This window comes from Hirundo rustica, chromosome 1 (genome assembly GCF_015227805.2).
Source record: "Hirundo rustica isolate bHirRus1 chromosome 1, bHirRus1.pri.v3, whole genome shotgun sequence".
Lineage (NCBI taxonomy): Eukaryota > Metazoa > Chordata > Aves > Passeriformes > Hirundinidae > Hirundo > Hirundo rustica.
This window is the reverse complement of record NC_053450.1, coordinates 12,672,142-12,695,992: the sequence shown is the minus strand read 5'-3', so window position 1 is coordinate 12,695,992 and position 23,851 is coordinate 12,672,142. Positions and strand designations below refer to the sequence as shown.

General features: G+C 37.6%; 2 protein-coding genes across 4 annotated transcripts in view; one reads left to right on the top strand and one right to left on the bottom strand.

Moving 5' to 3' along the window:
• The window catches only part of MRPL13 (mitochondrial ribosomal protein L13), a 30,799-nt gene extending 11,219 nt beyond the window's left edge, over positions 1–19,580 (bottom strand). Inside the window, exons 1-6 of the mRNA XM_040060187.2 lie at positions 19,512–19,580; positions 18,841–18,964; positions 15,991–16,084; positions 14,798–14,858; positions 5,284–5,370; positions 4,840–4,961 (exon numbers count right to left, since the gene is read on the bottom strand). Of these exons, the coding sequence (XP_039916121.1) occupies positions 4,840–4,961; positions 5,284–5,370; positions 14,798–14,858; positions 15,991–16,084; positions 18,841–18,964; positions 19,512–19,538 (515 nt within the window). The 5' untranslated portion in view covers positions 19,539–19,580. The remainder of the gene's footprint in view (positions 1–4,839; positions 4,962–5,283; positions 5,371–14,797; positions 14,859–15,990; positions 16,085–18,840; positions 18,965–19,511) is intronic.
• A 39-nt stretch (positions 19,581–19,619) lies between these two features.
• MTBP (MDM2 binding protein) overlaps positions 19,620–23,851 on the top strand; it is a 28,571-nt gene continuing 24,339 nt past the window's right edge. For 2 of the 3 annotated variants that reach the window (XM_040063688.2, XM_040063677.2), the window contains exons 1-6: positions 19,620–19,712; positions 20,142–20,222; positions 20,750–20,823; positions 20,939–21,084; positions 21,554–21,612; positions 22,466–22,610. In XM_040063688.2, the coding sequence (XP_039919622.1) occupies positions 19,637–19,712; positions 20,142–20,222; positions 20,750–20,823; positions 20,939–21,084; positions 21,554–21,612; positions 22,466–22,610 (581 nt within the window). In that variant the 5' untranslated portion in view covers positions 19,620–19,636. Of the gene's footprint in view, positions 19,713–19,886; positions 19,925–20,141; positions 20,223–20,749; positions 20,824–20,938; positions 21,085–21,553; positions 21,613–22,465; positions 22,611–23,851 lie in introns of those variants that run through there. The other variant, XM_040063699.2, reaches the window with a different exon arrangement.

Here is a 23,851-nt window from a genome sequence, read left to right as displayed (position 1 = left end):
AGCCATCTGCAGTTCACAGGCAGCCAATATGCTCGTGTTTCATCACCTATAAACTTTTTTGCCTGAGAACACTGTGATTTTCTGATTTCAAAGCCACAGAGTGTTGTTGACTAACTTCCAGGAATCTGTGTGCCATGGCATGAGGTTGACACTCAGTGTCAGTACTGGGACCCTGCTTAACCCATGCTGTTTGGCTGGATCAAAATCACGGCTTCAGACCAGGTTCTGCAACCCCCCACCTCAAAGCAGGATGTACAGATGGGGAGAGAAATCAGGAAAATTACTCAGAAATATAAACACTAGGAAGGTGTTTGGTTTTCAAAAACCAAATTGCAGAGTTTACAATATATCAAGTTTTAAAAACTTCAAAAGTGTAGAAGAACTTGCTCCCCTAAGGACAAGCAAGCAGCTGTCTGGCCCGAGGGGAGCTCCTAGGAGGGCTGGCAGTGGACCAGGCACTCAGTCTGCACACCAGCACCAGCCTGAACACTCTATGCAATCAGGCAGCTCTGCTTTCTTAAGGGAAACTCCCAGGAATGCATCCATCTCACTGGAACATGGGCTGCTGTTCCATATATCTGGTAACATTCTTATTTAAATACTTCTTGAAATACAATTTCCTGTCTCTAAAACTGTCTCAAAACATAAATATACCCAGACAGTTAAACAACTTTCAAATGGTATATAACAGGAAAATTTGCCCATGAATCTGATGTATCCTTGCTTTTATGGAACAGAATTGTTTGCTTAGTCATATGTGACAGGTGAATTCTGTGATGATTTCTGTTTAAAACACATTTAAAAGACATACAATCTGAAATTTCAAGCACACTTGAAATAAAGGTTTCATTCACAGTACAAAATCAAACTCTGTCAAAGGAATTAGCTTTTCATCTTTTTCACCTTGAAATATGTCTGGAACAGACATAATTTGCTTTTCTGTATCGACATGGCTTTCCATCCCACTTACTTGGGACCTCTCCAAGGAGGATCTAAGTAAGAACCTCAGCACAAGTTGGGAAGTCAAGTGGTTCTGAATAGGAATAAAAGGAAAGAATGCTCGAAGAAAGCTTCTCTGACTTATAATTCTCCACTTTCATGGAGCAGGATCCCTCTTGATGTCCTGCCCTGGTAGAAGGAGGGATGATGGGAAGGCTTGCCACTCTGAAAACCAAATGATTTGCTGGGTTTCCACACCTGTGCTTTCCTTAAAAACTATTTCTCTATTTTAGTGTCCCACTTGCATACCATGACTTTCTCTGTGGTGGGTCAGCCTCCAACTATCAGCAAAACAGCCTTTAAAGAATCCTCTATAGCAAGGTATTTTATCACATAGATTTTTCTCACATAAATTCAGCTATTTACATTCATTCCCTATTATCAATCTTACGTCTGATTTATATACAGCAAGGTGTGTTTATTGAGTATAGTTTTTAATATAAAAACTCAAAGGTTAATTTTCTACTTATAACTGTGTTTATCTGTACATACAGCCTAACATACCTTCAATCAAGCTCTGCTTTTCATTCCATCTTTTCCCTTAAAGCATACAGGTGTCTTAAAGGGTTAATATCAACTATTTTTTTCTGTAAAAAGAAGATGAACCACTGACACTGTCTCCCTCCCTTTTCTATTCACTCTCAAGAGATATTTCATTCCCTTTTGAACATCTACCCTTTGGTAAACAGGCTGGTCACCAGGCTCAAAACTTCATGGAAGATAAATAATAATTAAAACCAAAAGTCATAAGGCAGGAAGAATTATTAAAAGCCTCTGAAGAAAAAAAAAAAAAAAGCAAGAGTTTAAAGCTTTTTTGTGACCTTCATTTTCTGGTTTATTGTAAGAACTGCTCATACTTTGTGGAAGCTATCTATGGGTTCTGCAAAAGCTCAAAGATCCAAGTCCAAAATAAGGCTTTTTACATCCCAAATGCAGAACGCAAGGGACAGGAACAGGCTACTCATTTTAGCACTGCGTGTTCTCACCCAGACTTCTACAACAGAGTAATAAACAACAGCCCAAGGAAAAGCCAAACAGGACTAATAAGATTAGCAACCTATGCACTGTTTTTTTTAAACCCAGTTTATTAAAATATTTATCTATTTTACTATGTTTGTTTACTCTCCCCATATATAAAGAACCATAGAATAATTTGCATCTGAAAGGACTACACTCAAAGAGGAACTATCTTCAACATGACATCAGGTTGCTCAGAAACTATGCAGTGAGTTCTGAGCATCTCCAGGGCTGGAGATTCCACAACCTCCCTGGGCAGCCTGTCAGCTGAAAAGAATGAAATTACAAGGAATCCAAACAGAAATTCAGTTTGGCGTTCTGAGATACACGTATATTTCTGCAATATTTGGATTTCTACAAAACAACTCAAGTTCTCTTTATGTTTTCTGTTATGAAATTATTTTCATGTCAGGTAGTTGTTCTTTTCAGTACATTTCTAATTATCAGATTTATGCAACAGTATTTTAACCTAACTTCTCTTTGGTTTTTTGAACAAAGCTGTCCATTTTTTGACTTCTTTTTAAAATAATATTTGTGCTATATGCTTCTAAAAAGAATATGTAAATACTTATATTTTTGCTCCTTCTCCAGTCCTTCACAGGAATATTGTAATAATGCAAACACTACTTCTTCCATGGGTTCACACACTGAAAATGCTCAGAACACAGATTCTATTACCTCTGCATATTCATACACCCTTTCTTTTAATGTGTTTGGTGCAAAGTTGTCTATTCTCAGACACTCCAGTTGGCAATTTCATCAGAACAATGACCACTATGGTTCATTTTAAGTCTCCTTTTACAGACCTCTGTATTTTACTTATCACATCAGAAATTTATTTTACCAATTTTGCTCAATTCTTTATCTTTTATTTCCCAACTAAGCCCTCCCCGCCCTTGCCCCAAAATCTGAATGCCAGAGAATCAAAATACACTTTCTCCTTCAGACAGGAAAAACGTTACTGTTTTTCCCACTACTTCATATTGGAAACTCTTCCCAAGATCAAAACAGGGAGCTGAAGGTTAAATTAAAACTCATCTGACACCAACAATGGTCTGGTTGCAGGCCAGGACAATAATCAATGAGCCCTGCAGTTAGTGGAGAGATGGAAGATAACTATCTTCGTTCTTACCCCTCTGCTAGATCTTACCAGTCCCTGAGAGCAGAAAAGCAGGTGGGACAAAAGCCCAACACAGCAAGGGTTAAGTATGTCTCTAGGCCTTTAAATGAGTCTCTAGACAGAGTAGTTGGCTGATGGGAAACTTGCCCCAGTCTCTTCACTCAGAGCATTAGAATTCTCTCAAATTCCCAATTGTTTTTCCCTACCCCACCCACAGCCCACTAGCTCCACTTCTCACTAGCATTCTCTCATTCATTTTAGACCCAGTATTCTGTTCCTCTCAGGCCCACCTATTCTCTGTTTTTTTCTCACCATAATACCCACTTGAGCTCCCCAGCCCTCCCACAGGAGAAGCACTATGATCCTCTGAGGTGAAAGCCTCCCAATCTGCTATAGGATTTCTAAGGCAGTTGCATTCCCCAAGCCCCATGACTGGCAAGGAGTAAAAAGACTGTATACAGACAGTAGTTTACCAGCAATCAATCCAGATGAGACTGCACAGGAGAGAAATATATATATATATAAAGAGGATGCTTATTTTCTCTGTGCTTTGAATTCCTCCAGAGGGAATGGTTCCAAGAAATTATGGGAGGAGAATTCTAACTGCAGTAGTGTTCTGCAACCTTTCTCCCAAGGTTAATACGCTGACATAAAGATATTACAAAACTTAGTTTGACAGCAATGAATAAATCAGATGGCATGAAGTTTATTTGTCCTCTGCCAGACACACCTGCGAGTCAACACAACTAAGGTGGCCCAGTCCTAAGGAGATGAACTCAACCAAGACTATGGTAATGTGTGGGGACAAAGAAATGCACTTTAAAAGCTCTGTCAGCACAACACTGTTTCCTTTGGCAATACAGATACTCCTAATCAGTTAGCTAAAATGAAGTGCCAGCTCCTCATTCAAGCTAAATTATTGTGGAGAACCTTTATCAGTTTTAATACTAAACATAGTTACAGAAGACTATAACATACCATATGACATGACAAGCTTAACAGCTTTACTGTAATGTACTGCAGAATTCTGGTCAACGGTGCAGAATCTTAACTTCTTCAGGGCTAATCCACTGAAATCTCACAGAAATCAGGAGGTCTCAGGAATTTCAGCTCCATTCAGTAGTGAGGATAAAAGCAAATATAGCAATTTTTATCACTGACATAGGTTAGAAGAAGTCAAAACCAATCTCACTGTTTCAGCTCAGAAGAGGGTATAATGTATTTGCTGGATTCTGTTTCCTTTAACAGAGACCGTAACACAGAGGTGCCTCCATTACACAGAACAGATGTACAGACTTATTTTAGTATTATCTAAGGTGAGGAGTCTAGGTGCATTTGATTTTTAGTAAGCTTTTGAAAGTTTATAGACCCAAGTGGCACTTCCTTGGCTATGGCTAACAGTTACGCATTATAGAGCACATACAACTCAAACCAAGTAATGGAAGTTTTTACTCTATTAATTTTGATGGAGAGTTGAAATCATGATTTTAAGTAAAGCTTTCTTATTAAAAAAAAAAAAAAAAACAAACTCAAACCCAAAATAGAAAACTTTAGCAGCCTTTGTTCTTTGTTTAAATGACGTCCTCTCTCCAAAAAAAAGACATAAAGAGATGAATGACTACTTTTTTCTTACTAATAATGTGGAAGCCTACATAATACATATTCAATCAACATGTCCTCTTAAAAAAATCTAAGATACTTACGGAGTCCAAACCTTTGGAAAGGCAGCAATTTCTTCTTGTGTATATTCATCTAATCTCCTGGGGACTGCACGTGGCTGAGGAATCTCTTGTAGAAGGTTCTTCTCTATATCTTCTGGAATAACCTGAGACAGGTGAGAATAGTCTTAAGTAACTGACTGTTTAACAAACAACACCCCTGTCCACAAAGCCAGACCAAAATTTTTCAATAGCACTGCATTCTTCATGCTAAGCGTTTGACCTAAATACACCAATCTCATCCGTCTTGAATCTCACAGTTCTGTGAAATAATATGGAAAACACCCAACCCCAACTACATATATATATACATCTATAAAGGCAGTTTGGTTTTTGTTTTAATTTACTTGCATATGACACCAGTGCTATTGTTAACACTCCCTCTTCACCTCTATATAACACAAGGATGCAAACTGCGCAACTACTCACATCTTCAGGGAACAGGTGTAGCCTCTGCATCAGAGTTCTCCTCTGAAGGTTTTTTGGAAGCATTCTATAAACAGCCAGTTTAACAATCTGAGGAAAGGTGACATAGTAACAAATAATCAGGGAGGTTACAGATAACGTGAAATAGGTTAACTGTGTTTCCCTCTGTTTACTCCATTAATCATTGAAGCTCTTAGTTACTTTACAGGCTGAAGAATTCTGGCACCACATTCAGAAGGACCTCTACACTTAAATTTAAAAAAGAGAAATACTTACTCTTCATCATATAAACACTTATTTTAAGAGCCATGTTGAAAATTTCAGCTTATAAAGTTAAGAGTTATATTTAGCATTGTGGATGACTGCATATGATCATTCAACTTCAAAGACTTGAGAAGCTTGTAGTAAGTCTATATTGTATTGCACATTTACATACACACATTGTTTAGGAAAAAAAATGCTCTAACAAATTTCCCAAATGCTCCCAGCAACTAGTTTAAGAGTGTAATTCGCTGTGTTTAAAACAGTTTTATAATTAATGCTTTGTACCTTAAGCAAAGCTGACATACCAAAACAACGCACTACGAACTTACTATTTATATTTATAATATATTCCCTTGCTATTAGTTCCAGATGAACAATCTCACTTCTAAACATCAGGAATGAATAGAATTTGTATATCTACTCTAGGTGATGCTCATTGTAAAGTAAATAAATTTCAACAGGATTTTCTCTTGGACTCTTGTAAAGATGCCTTTTATTTTAATACAAACCACATTGTTATGAACTTCATCCAGACAGAGAACATTTGTAAATGTAAAACAATGCACACAACTGCAGGAGACAAAAAGGGTTTCATAAAGGAGAGCAAAGCACTTAAGAGCTAGACCTACGTGCCATTTTGTACATAAAATGTTTGCTCCAGGACACCCAGATATAAACTAGCTCCAAATCAGAAACCACCCAGGCATGCTCAGCGCAACATCAAGCTCAAGCCAATAAACCACACTGAAATGCAGGGCACTAAGCACAAACAAATCTCGCAGGCACCTGGATATCTTCCAAAGTGTATTGAGCAAAATGGCATCTTTTTATAAAATTAACTAAAGGAATTCAATTGAAATTTTAGAGACAATCATCTAGTACCCAGGTGGAACCACAATAAGATAAGATTTTCAGGTGTTGTGCAGCCAGTACCATAAATCTGTGGACAAATGTAATAAAACAAGATGACCAGGAAAAATGTTATCAGGTCATGCAGATTAATATACAGTTTTCATACTTTTTCTAATAAAAATTAAGAAACACATATTAAAAACCAAAGATGAAACTAATGCTTTTTAGGGATAAAAACTATTCATTCTTGTAGAGCAAACATAATAAATTAAGGTCAGTATACTATGTGCTTAGATAAGGGCAAGGCAGAAACAGAAAATGAACCTTCACTGAATACTAAAAATCAAGTGAGATAAGATAACAATAAAAGAAAATATAGAGATATTAACAGCAACTCATATGAACAGTCCTTTTATCATAAACAATTTTAATTTCATATGCTTGTTTTCCTTTCTATCCAGCATTTTTCCTTATTGCCAATGGAAGATCAAAATGCATCAGATCTAAATGAACAAATCCTGAGACTTGACAACACATTGACTGTGGGGATTTTTTTCTTATCTAAAAATTACTTTTAACTTCAGATTGTGCTAGAACCAGTGTTGATTTCTTAGACTAACAAACTGTACATACACATGAGCCAACATATAACCTCTGACCCACAGATACACAGAGCTAGTTATTCAATGATTTCAGTCCAATGAAAAGAGACTTTAAAATACTTTTATGAACATTATATTAAGTATTTGATTTCTTCAAGCAACCAATGTTCATGTTTGATTTTTGACCTTTCTCTGCAGCATGTGGCACAGACATCTGCTGAAACAAACCACTGAGGTAGAGCAGGTGGTCTATTTTGGTTGCAGATACTTCTGAATAGTGAATCTGTTCTGAATTTTTTATCTACATTACAAAAAGAACAGTTCAGTAGTAAAAATGTGCTGATTAAAACAAACCACTCTTGTAAGAATGACTGATTTATATACTCAAGTTTTAACAATGAAGAAATACTTTCAATGTTGTGTACAGTCACTGCAGTACTGACAACCTCAGGTTCCAGCAAACTACCATGAAAATAGGACTTGGATAATGAATGATCATTGACAGTTGTATATTCAATAACAGTTTCTGCACGTAACTATTCTAAGGGCAACAAGTATAATCCAAGGCATGCTATCTATCTATTCTCTATCCTGTTTAAGAACTCATTTGCCTTTCCGTGCCACCTCACACATGCAAGTTCATAACCACAAACCCTGGCAGAGAAAAATCAGTTCACATGAAGCACAAACCATTTTTTACTGCCAGGCAAACCACAGTACCACAGGTTTGGTTGGAAGGGACCTTTTAAAGTCATCCCATCCAACCCTGTGCAATGAGCAGGGAAAACTTCCCCTAGACCAGACTGGCCTTGAATGCTTCCAGGAATGGGGCATCTGCAGCTTCTCTGGGATGTTTGTTTCAGCCTCACCACCCTCACATAAAAAAAAAAAAAAATTCTCTTTTATTTCCAATCTAAATCTCCAGTTTAAAAATATCACTCCTTGTCCTGTCACCATAGGCCTTGATAAAAGGTCTGTCCCCATCTTTTTTTGTAAGCCCCCTTTATATACTTGAAAGGCCACAGTAAGCTCTCCCGAGTCCTTTCCCATCTCGGTTGAGCAACCGCAACTTTTTCAATCTCTCCTCACAGGAGGGGTGTTCCATCCCTCTGATCATTTTTGTGGTCCTCCTCTGGACCTGCTCCAACACATGCATGCCTTTCCTCTGGGGGCCCCAGAGCTGCTCCAGGTGGGGCCTCACCAGAGTGGAGTAGAGGGGGAGAATCACCTCCCTCACCCTGCTGGCCACGCTGCTTTGAAAGCAGCCCAGGATTCTGATTTACTGCAAGGTTTTTAGTCCAACTACAGAACAGAAAGTTAAACAGGGAGCCAGGACACAGAAGGTAGTGCTGGAAAAATTCCTTCATTGTAATTTCTGCCTCAAAGACTCTTCTACAAGCCAAAATAAATCCAAACCTAGCCACTGGAAAGAACAAGTTTACACCCAACTTCTTGCCCAAAATTCTGCCTACAGCCACAACTTCACTTTCACTGGTGTAGTGTCAAGTCAAAGAAATCAGTAAAGCACAGACTTAGGTGAAGTTATACAGACTGCTTTTGCACCTTGAGTAAGGTTCTGTAACAGAAAAGGCAGACCCAACTAGCAATACTTGCAGGGTATTAAGTAAGCAAGGGCTCTTCTGTTACCTGAACATGCTCAAGTTTTACTAAAAATAGACCAATCCTAAATAAATCATATAGAATTGCACATCTGCTATGGAGCCCATGCAAAACCCAAACCCAGATTCAATGCCCCATGAAAATGCCCCAGAACATGTTGTTTCTTTCAGGAATTAACAATAAAACCCCTTTTTTTACATGCTTGTAATACACTTCTAATAAAAGACAAACCTTATTGCTTTCTATGTCATTATGCTTACTTTGAGCTATTAAAATAGCAAGAGTTTAATTTTACATGAAAGTTTAAAAAGCTAGTGATTTCTGTGGGATTTCAGACTGGCAGGGAGGTCTCCCCACCCAAAGGTCTTACTGCAACCTTAATCTCATTTTGAAATTGATTAGCACAGCTTAACAGTTTATTCAGTTATGGACTTTCACTGCATCCTCCCAAGTCCTTTATCTTTAGCAGGAGCAATGTGTAAAATTCTATATCCTCATAAATACTTACTCCTAAAGACAATGGCATTTTTTCCATCAGGTAAAGACATCCACTGTGAGATGTACACAGCCATCCCAGTGTTAGTATTTGGTGATTTTTATGCTACTGGAATGCTGTTTGCCCCAGTTTTTTTTGAATTACAAAGTTCCCATTGCCTCTAACTGCAATTGTCATCTTGAATAATGCAATACCCTTCTTTCAGCTTGGCTAATTTATATACTCACAGCATAGACATGCTCTTAATAACACAGTTATATGACATTATTCTTTTAATTTCCAGTTTAAAGAGCTAATTAGAAGAAAGGAATCTAAAGGCAGCTCTATTAAAACTCTTGCACTTGCAGTCCCTTACAACATGTTAATACATTTTATGAGTACAAATAAATTAAAATATATTTATTTGAAACAGTGAATTCAATTTTTTTGACAGGCTTTGGCTTACATGCAACTTGTAGGCTATGTCTGATGGAGACAATTTCTGAGAAAGACTCTTTGCCAGACAAAACATACTTTAAAGAAGGAAATCAACAGAGCAATACTACTCCTAGTACTGGGAAGCACAAAATAATTGGCTGAATTTCCAGAAGAAAGTCCACCCTAACAGCTGAATTAAGTCCAATAATCAACAGGATGCAACTCTAGAACATGGGAAGGACACAGTGCTCCAGAGAAAACAAAGTGATTAATTACAAGAATACCAAAATAACTAGAAGAATTTCAAGAGATACAGCAGTTACTAGGAAGTACAGTTCAATACCATATGTTCCTTCTACCAGACCATGGTTTTCTCTTCCGTAGACAATATTTTTATTTTCACCATACATTATATAAAATATAACACAAAGAACTTTCTATCTCTGAGAGTTGTACAAGTAGTACAGCAAGAGTGAATGTACTCAATACCACCACAAGAACCATTTGGTCACAAATTAAACTTCCATGCATGGGCATGTCATTTGGCTTTCCACTGATGCTTTCCACTTAACGAAAGTGTGGAAGTTTTATGTTTTCTTTAAATTATTAACTTGACTCAAAAATAAAGATTAAGGCTTTTTACAATACAAGCATTTATTTTTGCGTACTATGAAGATGACCAAGTCAGCTTTAAGACTTACTCAGATCACTTAGAGGTTTCAAGATAGCATGTTCTCCCCATGCAAAACTTGTGTGCCTACTAATCCAGTCTTTTAACTTTTGTTCTACTTAATTAAAAAATATTACTCCCTAGTAATAAAAGACAATGCTACTACATCTAGTGTTTTCAGTAACTGACTTCTAGCATGTCTGTATGATTCTATCAACTATCCCTTACCGATGCAAAGAAAATAGGTTCTCAAATGCCAACAGCAAGATTTAACTGTGCTTTCTGTCTGAGCTTTTCTTCAAAAGACCATTATTAGGCAGATACAATGGCAAGGCTATACATGCAAGTGGTTGCTAAAGGGCATTCAAAAGGAGAATTAGAACTCTGTAACCCCCTCATATCAGTGCCAGCAGCTGAACAAATCAAAAACCCTGACTCCCCTAGAGGCTCCCTCGCAGCACATTTCCACAGAGCTGCCCTGCTTCACTTAATAATCTTCCCTAGCAGGTAACATTCATTCTGAGCAATTATTGCCCATTATTTCTCTGTCACAGGCAATACAGCCTCTGAATACTGCAAAGGTCAATCCTCTCACTGAGCATTTGGTCTTAGCCAAATGTAATTTCTTCTTTTCCTTTTCTGGGGTCAAGTTTCTGATGCAGCCAGAAAAAAAAAAAAAATTAAGCTGAGTTTTGCCTGCCTTTCAAATCACAAATCAAAGAAAAATTGATTGAAAATTTGTCCTCACAGGATTACAATCTACTTCTACAGATTAGATCTTACAACATTATTTTGCGGGCATTTAAATGAAAAGTCATAAAATTTTTCCAAGAGTTTTTTCAAGTAATCTTCACTCCCTCTCAAATCCAAGATTTTAAATACATCTTTTAGTCTTTCTGTATTAAGTACCTAGAAGGCTAATTTTAAAGTGCTGGTCTCATGCCCATCAGCAATTTTCCAGCTAAATAAGACTTCTGCAAGTTTTATTAAAAAAAGCCAAGAAAATCCCCAAACTCTACACATTCCAAACACCTACATGTCAAATCCAAAGGTTTACCCATTTCCTTTATTTTCAAAAGATTGTCCTGGCAAAGAAAACACACCAAATCTTTCAATCAGATTTTTTTTAGCAACCTCCAATGGAAATTAATGCTGTCTGCCCACTTATATCCTAAGAGATTATTGCTGCCATACAGAATATTAGTATTATATTATGCTGAAGAACAGAGTGGCTGTTTTGAACTACGGCAACAAAGTTTCATGGTGCACCTAAAGAAAACATTCAATACTTGTGCTTATGGGTGGTCCAAGAATTTACACTCAATCTAAGTCAGAGAAATGTGAACAAGCTGGGTTTTTTCTTTAATAAACACTTCTTAAAGTAGTCCAGCCAACTTCTATAGATGAGTTCTATTCTTGGCTATTATGCAGAAGAGCAGACAACTGAAAACACTAGAAACTTTAAACAGATTCAGAGACACTCCCTTCCTCAAGCTCCCAAATGGACTCACAAGTATTAAAGGCAAAAATGTGCCAGACTATGAACTTTTTGTATCTTTTTGTTAACATGCTAATTTTCACCTTTGTACAAACCCAGATTTTTCTGAAGTGCTGAAAAACTTGGCAAAATGAACAAGGAATGTTAAGCTCTATATGAAACATCAACTACACGGACTTCTTTTTGCATTCACTGTCGCATATTAACACAAAAGATACTTAGCATTAGAAAAAGAAAAAAGTAGTCTTTTTCTAATCTCAGGTACAAAATTACACATCAGAGATCAGACAGTTACGATTGGACAGGTGAGGTTTTTTACTCCTTTCAACAAAGAAGAGAAGTCATGGATTACAAATAGTTGCCACAGGAAGTTTTCGAGACCTGCCTGGATAAATCCCCAGCAGCCTTATCTGACCTAATAGTGAACACTGCTTTGAGTAGGAAGTTGGACTAGGGATTTCCTTGGGTTCTCTTCAATCTCAATCATCCTATGGTCGTCTGAAAAAAAGGCACGCGTAAATTCAAATTCAGCACAATCCCTCTGAAGCACTAACTACCACCTGCAAGGAACTTAAAGCTCCAGACTTAGTAAGGGATATACAATGAGGTCAGCCCCCATCAAGTGGGAATATCACTTAAGCTTGGTGGCACCTTAGGAAGGAGCTAGAAATGATCAGGGGTGATACTACAATAACCTTGTCTAAATTCTGACAACTATACTTATGGCCTTCAGCCTCCCATGTAAGCATAAATGATAGCATTTTGCATCAAATTACTCATTATAACTAGCCATTACCTGTGAACCAAGTTTTCCTAAAACACTCTGTATACTAGAAAAAAAACTAACAGAAAAATATTTATTTTGGGGATCTGCAAATTTGAATTTAGATATATCTAAGAAAAGATAGTGCTAAGCACGCCTGCAGTCCAACTACATATACACACACTCAGGAAGTCTTATATCAACTGAAAATAGTCAAATCCATTGCAAAATCTCTATGTAGAACCACGCAAATTTACAACATCCTTTTCCTTGGAAGTAGTCTCTTCCATTAATTTACTGCTTTAATTTCTGTAACAGCACTATTTCCAAAAGCAATGATGACTCATCTGATGAAGGACTCCAGGAGGCCCTGAGTCCAAGAGCAGAGAAACAGCAGTAGCCTCCAGCACAAAAGTTAACACTTTACAAAATGAAGATCTGGATGCCACAGGAAGATATAGCCTGCTTCCTGCAATCCTCCTAATTCCGCTGGCTTCACAGGAACAGGATTTAATGTGATTGAAAGAGAAAGAAAGTGAAATAAAGTGATTTATAAAAGTCTCCATAATAACTATGTGCCATTGAGATTCTGATTTAAAGATCTGTATGTTACTTAGGCCAACACTACTCTCTTTACAGTACTACTTTTTCAGGTTTAAAATACTTTTAAAAATAAAACCTGTTAATAAAGCATCAGCAGAATTTCCATTTTTGTCATATCCCAACTCATTTCACACCAATACAATTCAACTAGTAAACAAATGCTTCCAGCCATATCAACCTGTGACAGCTACACATACAGAACACATCTTGCCAAATTACCACCCACTACTACTAATTATAACAAAAACATGTCTGAGATATCTTTATGAGAGAGGCAATTGAATGCTTCATCTTCAATAGAATGACAGAGTTAATTGCGGAAGACTCTCCCTATTGTGTTAAAAAACACAGTGTCTGCTGCTAAATTAGACCAAGACTTCAGCCACATCACCATTTGCTGAGCCTTTGTCCAACATTCTTTAGTTTTTGGCAATACATTTAATCCTCTTCTGTTAGCAGAGAAATCCATCTATGAGTCTGGCAGTAAAAGAGCTATTTCAGAACGAATGCCAGAAGGTAATTTAGAGAACATCCAATTCTCATGCCCCAACAAGTTGTGTTATACTGCCTCCCAGTGCTCAGCATCTGCCTGAAGCTCAAGTTAAATAAGCTGAATGATCCATTTCAGACATGGACCTATCAGCAATTCCCAAAGGAATTACAACTATCTTAGAGGCTGTTTGCAAAAGCATTTGTTTTGAAAAATTCTAGACAGACATTATATGGAAATGTAGGATTTAGTTTTGTTTTATTTAAAGACGCTGTGACAGTAAAAACAGAAACCAGGCAAATTCATATGGTGGACCACTTTTTCATTGAGTACTTCCACTTATAAAGCAGACTTGGGACAAACCAGAATTTCAAATCATTGATAAAGCCCATGAATTTTACAGCAGATAAAACTTCTCTAGGTAAAGGAAGAAACACTTCTATATTTTATATATAAAGTGACCCAAACAAAAGCATTTCAAAGTCAAAACTGAACATAAATTTCTATTAAACTCTGTGGGTCTTGTAGCACTCTCTGAAATATTAGTACTTAGAGATTTCGGTCCTCCAATTGGTCCTCCAATGCTGTCCATTTAAACCTCTAGTAGAAGTAATTTCATAACTGTGTAAGTCAAACCATTCACATCTGGCTCCCTATTTTTTTAACCAGTACAAACACATGAACATTGCATTTCAGAATATACAATAGTCTAACACAGAGAGTAAAGGGGCTTGTGTTCAACATAATCACCATTTCCACTTCCTTCACAGCCCATGAACACACAGCCCTGCAGGAAAAGATTTAAAAAACCATCATCCCTTAAAACCTACTGTTGAATTTCACTGGGAAAAAGGGGCAGATGCACTTTCTAACTCTTTTAAGATTAGCATTATTCTGGCTGGCTCTTAAAAAAGCAGTAGGGTCATTAAGCTCAAGTACAGCTTAGCTCACTCAAAATGGAGGCAGCTCACCTATGAGAAAGGTCAGACCCCTGAAACTGAAGCAAATAACTGAAAAATTAGTGAAGAAAACAAGCTTGAAGAATGACAAAAATACACAACTTACAATCTACCCTGAAAACATTGTTTATAAAAATGGTGACGCAAACCAAGCTTCTACTAACCACTAGTAGAATGTAATTTAACTACAGATATGCAGGTATCTGATCCCATCTGTTCAGGGGAGATAATTAACTGGAAACAAACCAGTTTCACAAATGAAAGAGAAGGGAGAAACACTTACAGCAGTTGGATCCTTCAAATGGAGCTGAGTTGCTGTCACCTGTTTGAAACCACCAGGATAACTAGAAAAACAAAACAAACATTAATTCTACATGCTCAAGCATGATGTTACCAAAAGTTTCACTACATCCTGAACAACAGTATAATGGTATTATAAGCCCTCAAAAAATAAAGCTCTCATGGGCCCGAAATCTGTATTTTATTTATCCTGTCAACTATCTAATTTCAACACCATTTGTGCTTATTTATTCACTTGTGTGAAAAACCTTGTGCTTCACAGATGGGTATGTTTTGAAAACTGCTTATTAAACACACCATAACAGCTATAGAACGCAAGAAGAATAAGAAATGCAGAACTCTGAAATAGTTCCAGATGATCAAGGCTCACAACCAGTCTGTACCTGACATAAGAGACATAAATTTTGAACTGTATTTATTATTTTCTTGCTACTCTAAATAAACCTTAGCAAGACTTGGCATATCTACAGTAACAAAATTTTAATTTTACTGCAATGGATTACTCTTTCTAAAATCTATATGACATTTTGAAGCTGCACTAATTCAGATCTACGCATAAGCTTTAAATGAATGATAGCACGGAGTAAAAAATTACATGGAAGTCAGGTAAAGCTGGGTTTAATTTTGACTGAATTACATTACTAGCAATCAGCCTAAGTGAAATGAAAATAGGCCCAGTATCATGAAGACATGTCCACTGAGCTGCATGGACTTAATTATTAGTTTTAAGTGTACAATTTTTTTTACTTATTCAAAACCAACTTAGGTATTTAAGCAAGTGTAGTGCCAATAGAAATATCTTCTGTTACACAGTAAACAGAATAGTCCAATCATTGGGTCCAGAGATTAACACAAGATACAACCTCACTCACCAAATCTGTTAACTTACTTAATTGTTCTGACTACTTTTGAGCTAGATTATTTCCCTAGCAACATACACTGAGTATTAAAAAAAAAAAAAAAAAAAAAAAGGAAAGAAAAGAAAGGAGAAAAAAGATTTATGCAATTTTAAACAATGTAACACATGCAAACAAACAAAAAAACCACCCCTAAAAGTGAAACCAGGAATTCCTTTTTAAAACAATATGCTAGAAAAAGACTTCAACTATTAAGGAAATATGACATGAAATTTACCACAAGCTCATTATGACAAGCTTTATTTACTATACAGCTTACCCAGTATGTGAAGAATATACTTTTTGTTCCCATTTGTTACCAGAGAAGGCAATATGTCTTGTATTTATTATGACAACATGATCTCCACAGTCATCTGCAAGGTAGAAATAAGTGGAAAATATTAAAGAAAACCACAGAGGGAGTCATTGATATGTACATAGTAGCATATAAATACACCTTCTATAAAACAGAAATTTAAATATCTGAGCTCTTTGAGGCATACCACTCAAACCTTAATTACTACTTTTAGTACTATCAGGTTAGAAGGCAGATAAGCAGGTAAAATATCATCAGGCCAGATGAATAAACCATTGCAATTATTCAGCTAAGATTTAGAAATCTGGCTTACAGGCAAATTTCTATTCTATTCAACACATTATGCTGCATATGCACCAATATTAAAGAAAAAAAAAACAACAAAACCAAACAAACAGGAAAAAAAAGAGGTTAGTTTCAAATGATCCTAAATATTTTTTTATTTTACCTTCTCATAAAACCAGTATGTGTTTACTGAAGGACTAAACATTTTGGGTAGGTAAAAGACTTCTATTAGATAGTTACACTCAGACTAAATATATAAAACAAGCAAAAATATTGCATTGAGGGAAGTGGCAGGGGGAAAAAGCCTTAAAAACACCACCCCCAACAGTTCTGTTGTGAAAAACCCCACATTTTCACCTGTCAAAGAGAAGTGAATGTTACAGCACATACACGTATGTTTAGAGTTACATCAGCAACTTTAACATCAGAAGTTCTTTAAGTGCAAGGTTTATAATCTATCACCAACACCCTGCCAGAAACAGTTAGTCTAATAGGGCTTCTGTAGTAATAAAGTGCTAACAAAACCTCTATTTTCTCAAAAATATCCCATAAATAGGAGAAAAGATGTAGTTTTTAATTTCAGAAGTAACGATCTTGATCAGCTGTATAAGCTACAACCACCCATTCAACTAAAGTGAAAATAATTTGTCCCAAGTTCAGTCTCATTTGCATCACCATATTAGAACACAAGTATTTGAAGAGGGTCACTTGATTAAAACATTTTTGAGTAGGTAACAAAGCAGCTATACAAAGCAGGGCTTAAACTGACCATGCATTTTTATAGGAGCATGTAATTAATCAAAGCAAGTTTCAGCTTTAAGTTTTTTACTATTTTTTTAAGCTTGTGCTCTTTTAATGCTCCACTTTCAATTACAACTGAAGTGCAAATGCAGTTCACACATCTCTGTTGCTGCAGCCTTTCAACTGCTGACAGTTCAGTTCTAAAAACACTGTATGTCTTCATAAATTGATGGAATTGACACCGGCCTTTGTGGTTTTTTGGTGTTTTGGTTGGGAAGCTGACACAATAAGGGATTCAGCTAAGGAAATCTCTGCCAACAGTTTTCCACTTACATGAACATTGAATTAACAAATATTAATACCAAATTAAAAACAAAACAACAAAAAACTCCCTGATGTTACTCTGTCCAAGGAGCTGTTATCTAAAATAACACTAAAAGACACTAAAATATTTGTTAGTTCAAAAACAAAAACAAAAGCATCATCAAGCACATAAAACACAAGTTCCTGCATACTTTGCTCTCCTAAATGTCTCAGTAGCAGCAACTAATCAATGTGTAAAGCAATTAGTACTGATTTGCAGAATCTTTTAAACAAAATGAAGTTATCCTTGAACTACTTTCCAAGACTTTATAACTTCACAGACATAGAAGCATCAAAGTTCTTTCGCACAGGATAACTAAAACATTTTCCTCTCAGCATCTGCTTTACTTCTCAAGACAGCCTTCAGTCTCCAGTGACATCTTGTGGATACAACAAAACTTGCAACAGCAGAACTCTTGACATTTAAACGTGTTAAAACGTGTTAAAATCCTACCTCCTATTGTGAAAGAGACAGAGTATAACTTTACGATGTACACTTCAACATGTATGAGCCAACAACAAGGCTTCCATTATGTTTCAGTAGTGTCTCTGAAAAAACTTGCATGGGTATTACAGAAAACACTGTACCGGTGGTGTGAAAGATCAACTTTTTATTATTGATATTGATATATTGATATAGCTTATCCCCATGAGACAGCACAACAAGTAATGAACAGGATTACAGATGCATGTTTATAGCTGAATCTCTAATTTGCAGAAAAACAAACTGATGGTTCTATTTAAACAAGGTAGCTTTCAACAAGGATTTTTGCCCATTTAAGAATCAGACAGGTCCCAGCTTCCTCATCACAGACTGTGTGAGGCAGGAAGAGGCCTTTGAAGGTCACATCATCCAAACCCCGTGCTCAAAGCAGGACCAGCTTCTGAAAATCTCCACAGATGGAGACTTCACAACCTCTTGGGCAAAAACTTCCCATTACTCTCACAGTAAAAAACAACTTATCTGATGTTCAGACTATCATGTGTTTCAGTTTGTGCCCACAGCCTCAAGGAAACAGGACTTTCTGTCACCTTATTCAGAACGAACCACCCCAAGAGTGCAGTCCTGGGCACCTACTGAAACGAAGCACTCCAATGTTTCTTTATGTGCACTGTGAACTAAATCTTTACATTTAAGATCAACAAAACATCTTCTGAGGTTTTTAAAGAAATGAAAGAACAATCCACCGTAATTCAGTTACTCAAAATGAATTACAATTTCATAACGTCCTTTATACGTATTGGTAAAGAAACAACATTAGGTTGTGGAGGGGTATGATGGAAAAAGATGAGAAAGAAAACCAATTAATTTATAAACAACTGAGAAATGTAATCTTTTATATCAGGCTTGATTTTAAAACTGAAATTGGAAGAAACATGCACGTGAAGAAAAGCAAATTTGCTTTCAACCACTGCAATACTCACTTAGTGCATGATAAATAGGTTTATGTCTGCCTTCGAGTCTGATTACAGTGGCAGCTGCTATTTTTCCTGGGGGCTGCATCTTCGCATCGAGGAGGTACCAAGCTCTGGCAAAAGTAGCCCATTGCTGAAAAGAAAGAGGGTCCGTATTTATCATAGCTCACTCTACCGTAATCTACCTTCCTCAATTAAATCAACACTCCTTTTACATTCAAAAATACTAGAAAAAAAATTGATATGCAGCACCACCCCCCTCAAATAACCTTTAAATGGACGGAGCACTGCGACATGTGTAACACCACTGATAGGTTACTGGCCCTGAGGGCTTTGCTTCAAAAATGTACATCTCCTGCTGCAAGCTCCCATAATCGCCACTAGACCCGTAACATCGCCGCAGGATATTTAAGGCCCAAGATCTCCTTCCGTCCCGGTGAAGGGCACAGCTCCCTCACACGCAGCTTTCAGACCGCGCACAGCCTGAGCCGCGGGAGTCCCTGTCCCCCAGCCAAGTCGCACACAGCGGCTCCTGCCAGCGGCGCCCTCAGCACGGACACCGGGGGCAGGCCCGGGGCGCCCCATGAGGGGCCCGGGGTCCCTCCGTGCCCGCCCGCTCCCTCAGGGCGCCGGGGCCTGTCCCGGAGGCAGCGCACGGCCCGCGGGGCAGCCGCGCTCACCTGGGCCGCCCGGCTGTAACTCGCCATCCGCCGGCCGCGCGGGGCGCAGGGAGCGCCGCGGGAAGCGGAAGCGCTGCCCGGCGAGGGGCGGTGCCCGGGCGGCAGCGCGGGACCTTCGGCCCGCCATGGACCGCTACGTGCTGCTGCTGAGCTGGGGCGAGCGCCGGGCCGAGGGCGGGCCCGCAGCGGCCACCGCCGCAGGTACCGCAGGGGACGGGGCCGGGGCCCGGCGGGCGGGCGCTGCTCTGGTGGGCGCGGGGCTCTCCTGGCTCTTGCTTCCCTAAACGCCCCTTTGCTTTCAGGCTGAAAGGCTTTGGTACCTTTAACCTGCAGAAGCTGCGGGGGGGAGGTTCCTGCTTTATTGCGATGATGCCGTGTAACTCCGTAATGCGTTCCTGAGCATGACTTAAAGGGTAATTTAGGAAAAAGTGCCTTTTTAAAATGCAAATCTGCAGGTGATAGTTCTCTTAAAAACCCCAAGCAACCCCTTTCCCCCTTCTCCCCTAAATTCACTTTCTAGTATCACACCAAACTTTACATTCTATTTGCACCAAAGTAAGACTTAACTTCCATAATTCAGTCGTTTTAAGTTTGGGGTTTTTGTTTTGTTTTGTTTTGTTTTTTTTCTAGCTGGGACTGCTGCAGACATGTATCAGTTCCTGAAAGAAAGTTGTAATGCCTCTATAAATGCAGATGTGAGCATATTCCCAGGTAAATATGGCAATGCACGGTGAGGTGGGGCAAATGTTATGAAGGAATTGGCCTAGGCATGTTCTGTTAGGGGAAGCAAGTCAGAAATTTAAGTAAACCAAATTGCTGTGGTGTGGGCCTGTTTCTGCTGCTCCTGGTTCTGTGGAGAACTTACATCATTTCATCAGCTAAGGTGTTAGGAGATGATTAGATTGATAGCTTGTGAGAAATGAAGGGGAGGGGTTTTGAAGAGTTGACAAATTTCAGTCCAGTTGAGCTAGGAGGAGTAGGAAAGGGCTTGTTTCTCAAGTCAGTGGGAAGCATGATATTTTAATTACTCCTATAATGTCTTCTAATTTTTTCAGTGGAAGCAATACTTGTCTGTTGGATAACAATTCAGAACCTTAATCCATGAATATTAAATATTTTTTTCATCTTAGAATAGCTGTCTTAAGATCTGCTTTTAATACTTTCAGATGTTCATTATAATAGGAAAAATAGATTGTAGTGAATTGATTAATTTAAATAATTGCTTTATCTCTTTGCAGCGTGCTCAGTGGCTGGTATTCCAGGTGTAAAGAAATGGTATTTTGCAAGTCATGTAATTTGTGGTTATTATCAGGTAAGACAAACTTTTTAGTATATAAGTTCCTCAACCGTCTGCCTGACTGTAGAACAAGCTAAAACTGTGATGTTCAAAACTCTTTTTGCTTATTTAAGTCGTTTTGTTTGATTAGTTCTGCAGTTCTGACTGGGAGGAAATAAATGCTGACGCACAGAAAAATGAAGACTCTCACCAAGCAAGCATTGACGAGAACCTGGGAACCACACAAAATTTTGAGGAAGATGACAGTAACAGTCAGGAATCACTGTCTCTGACTGAGTATGTGTATTTTTATTTAAAGAACAGTGATCTGACATCTAACATTGATGACCAAGGGGGATCAAGAAAGTTTAACAAGTGAGAGTTACTACTAAAGCAAGAATTAACTATGAACAATCCTTTACTAGTACTGAAAATACTTTTATTTTGTTTAGCATAGCTTTTTTTTGCAGATGATTTTTATAGGATAACTGAACAGTTTCCTAACAGCCAACATTATATATACAAAAATTTCTTGCTAATTCCTCTTGAATCCTGCCTCTAGTTTTGCTGCAGATTATTTTGATGTCATTAGACCTACTTCTGTCTTAGTAAAAGAGGAGATGATTTCGCATAGCTGAGCTATGTTTGTGCAGAGTTTTAAAGATGTAAGATACTTATATCAGGTACCATTCATTAGTTGTAACTTTATGTTTCTAAATTAATTTGTTTATATTTTGGTTCCAAACATGTTCTTCTTCTTTTTTAGTATCTATGATGAAGCTGCTGAAAGTCTGCATCAATTAGCTGATAAATTGCCTGCCCCAGGTAATCTGTCTTTAAAAATCAATCTCATTGGAATTTATCTTGTTAGTTACTGATCTAAAAACTCATCTTGTAAAAGCGTAGTAAATGGAAAAGTTCAAAGAATGTTCATTTGGTAGCTAATTTAATGCAGCTCTTGAAGGTAGTTTAGGAGCTTGAGCATGGTTGGTGTTGCAGATCAGCTTGAGGACTAGTTTGCTGCTTGTTTCTTTGACAGGCTGTAGTTCAGTAGAGTTTAAAACAGCTATTTATATAACAAATTTATCCGTCTGAAATGGCACCAAAATAATCATAGACAGTATGCAATACAAAACTTAACACAGAAGGTCTCTTATGAAAAAAAGGAAGATGTTGACATCAGGTTTACATCTGATTTGTCAGCTACTTGTTTGTGGGTATGAGCCAAGAAGATGAGAAGGAAAATACATCAGAACTGTTGGATTCAGATTTTGTAAACTGGAAACACATATCACCTTCCATGTTAGGGTTATATAATGTTGCAGAAGTTGCTTTGGGATAACAAAGGAACTCAAGAAGAATGAAAAATAGCAGTTTAGAGTGCTAAAAATAGGAAAAGGACATAGCTTAGTTGTATAGGAAACAAATCTTACATGTCAGTGCTGGGTGAGAGGTACAGAACCACTGTCGCTGAGGGAATGGTGAAATATTTTGTGTTCATCTAAGAGGAGCAGCAAGAGATTAGCTAAAATGTGTGAAAAGTGTTTTAAATCTTGAAGTTACTTGAGCTTTTTGCTGGTTTTAGTGCAATCAGTGATAACCAATACTATTCTACCTTTAAATGACTGAATAATTTACTGAATCGTGATACTTTGAGTCATGCATAACTGTTTTATAGGCAGAGCAATGGTTGATGTAATTCTGCAGGCTGTTGAATGTGATGGACCCAAGTTAAAGGACTGCTTACCTGTCGTCGGTGCCCTGAAACACCTGAGGGAGTGGCACTCTGCACAGATCACTATTGCAGCAAGCGATGCTAAAGGGTATGGCATTTATTTTAGGGCTAAAACAAGGTCATTTCTGTTTTGTGTTAGCCTACATCAGTGGGTTGAAATAAAAACAGCATGTTGAGTACTTTACATGTATACTTTGAGAATACATAAATCAGTCGTCTATTATTGTATGAGGGGAGGAATTACTTATCCTGATTTGTTGTAAATGCATGTCCTAACCAGAGAAGCACACAAAAAAGTCAGTCCTCTGCACTTCTTGTTTTCTGTGGGAGCCAAGAGTAAAATATTTTCTCTTCCATTTCCATGGGTTCAGTGTGTGTACAAAATTTTCACAGTATACTATAGGATAACTTGTATATTGATTGTAGTTTTCCAGATTTCTTTAAATGAATCAATGCTACTGCTGGTTTTACTTTAAATTTTATATTACCTTTGGTATTACATTTCAGGGAGGAAAAGTAGAGCGCTTCATTTGTCCCTTTTGAAAAAGAAGTATAAATGCTCTATTACTTTCTGTATGTTTTTCAGGATTCTGTTAGTATGAAGTTACTGAGACTATTCGTTCAAGTTGAAATTAAGTCCAGTAATTTACTTACTGTCCTCCTCTAACTGACACATAAGGGCTGTGATATATCTTACTATATAAACCACAGTGATCTGGGGTTTTTTTATCCCATGAAGTGAATGATTGTGTGGATACTGAACAACTTGGCAAAGTCTCCCTTTCCTTCCCCTCCATGCCCAAAAGATTGTAATTTGCTTCATAGAAAATATGCTTAAGCTTAATCCTAAATTAATAAAACTGTTTAAAAAGGTCAATGTTCGGTCCTTGGATAGAAATAAGCAATATACCTACTATACAGTATTTCCTGAGGTACTGTGGAGGACCAGAAAGTTACTCAGTGACTTTCATGAACACTTGATCTCAGTACTCATTGATAGCATCTTGTGGAAGCAGCTTTTGACTGAATAAATTTTTCTGCTGCCTTTTATGTCAAGTGAGATTATTTGGTTATAGAAGATCTCTGATGAAAGTTATTTCACTTACTCTTCCTGTTCTGTTGATGGTGCTGATTTCCCTTAGAAGAAAACTGCCAGCAGAACCCACAGATACTGGCTGTTCTCTCTCTTGTTGAATTTGGATAATGCTTGTGCTGCAGTCATATCTCCATTTAAAAGGTTAACTACAAACCATCTGGACAGAGCAGTGACAGCCCCACTGATGGCTACTGGGCTTTGCTGCAGCTTCTAGCACCCAACATTACTTGTGC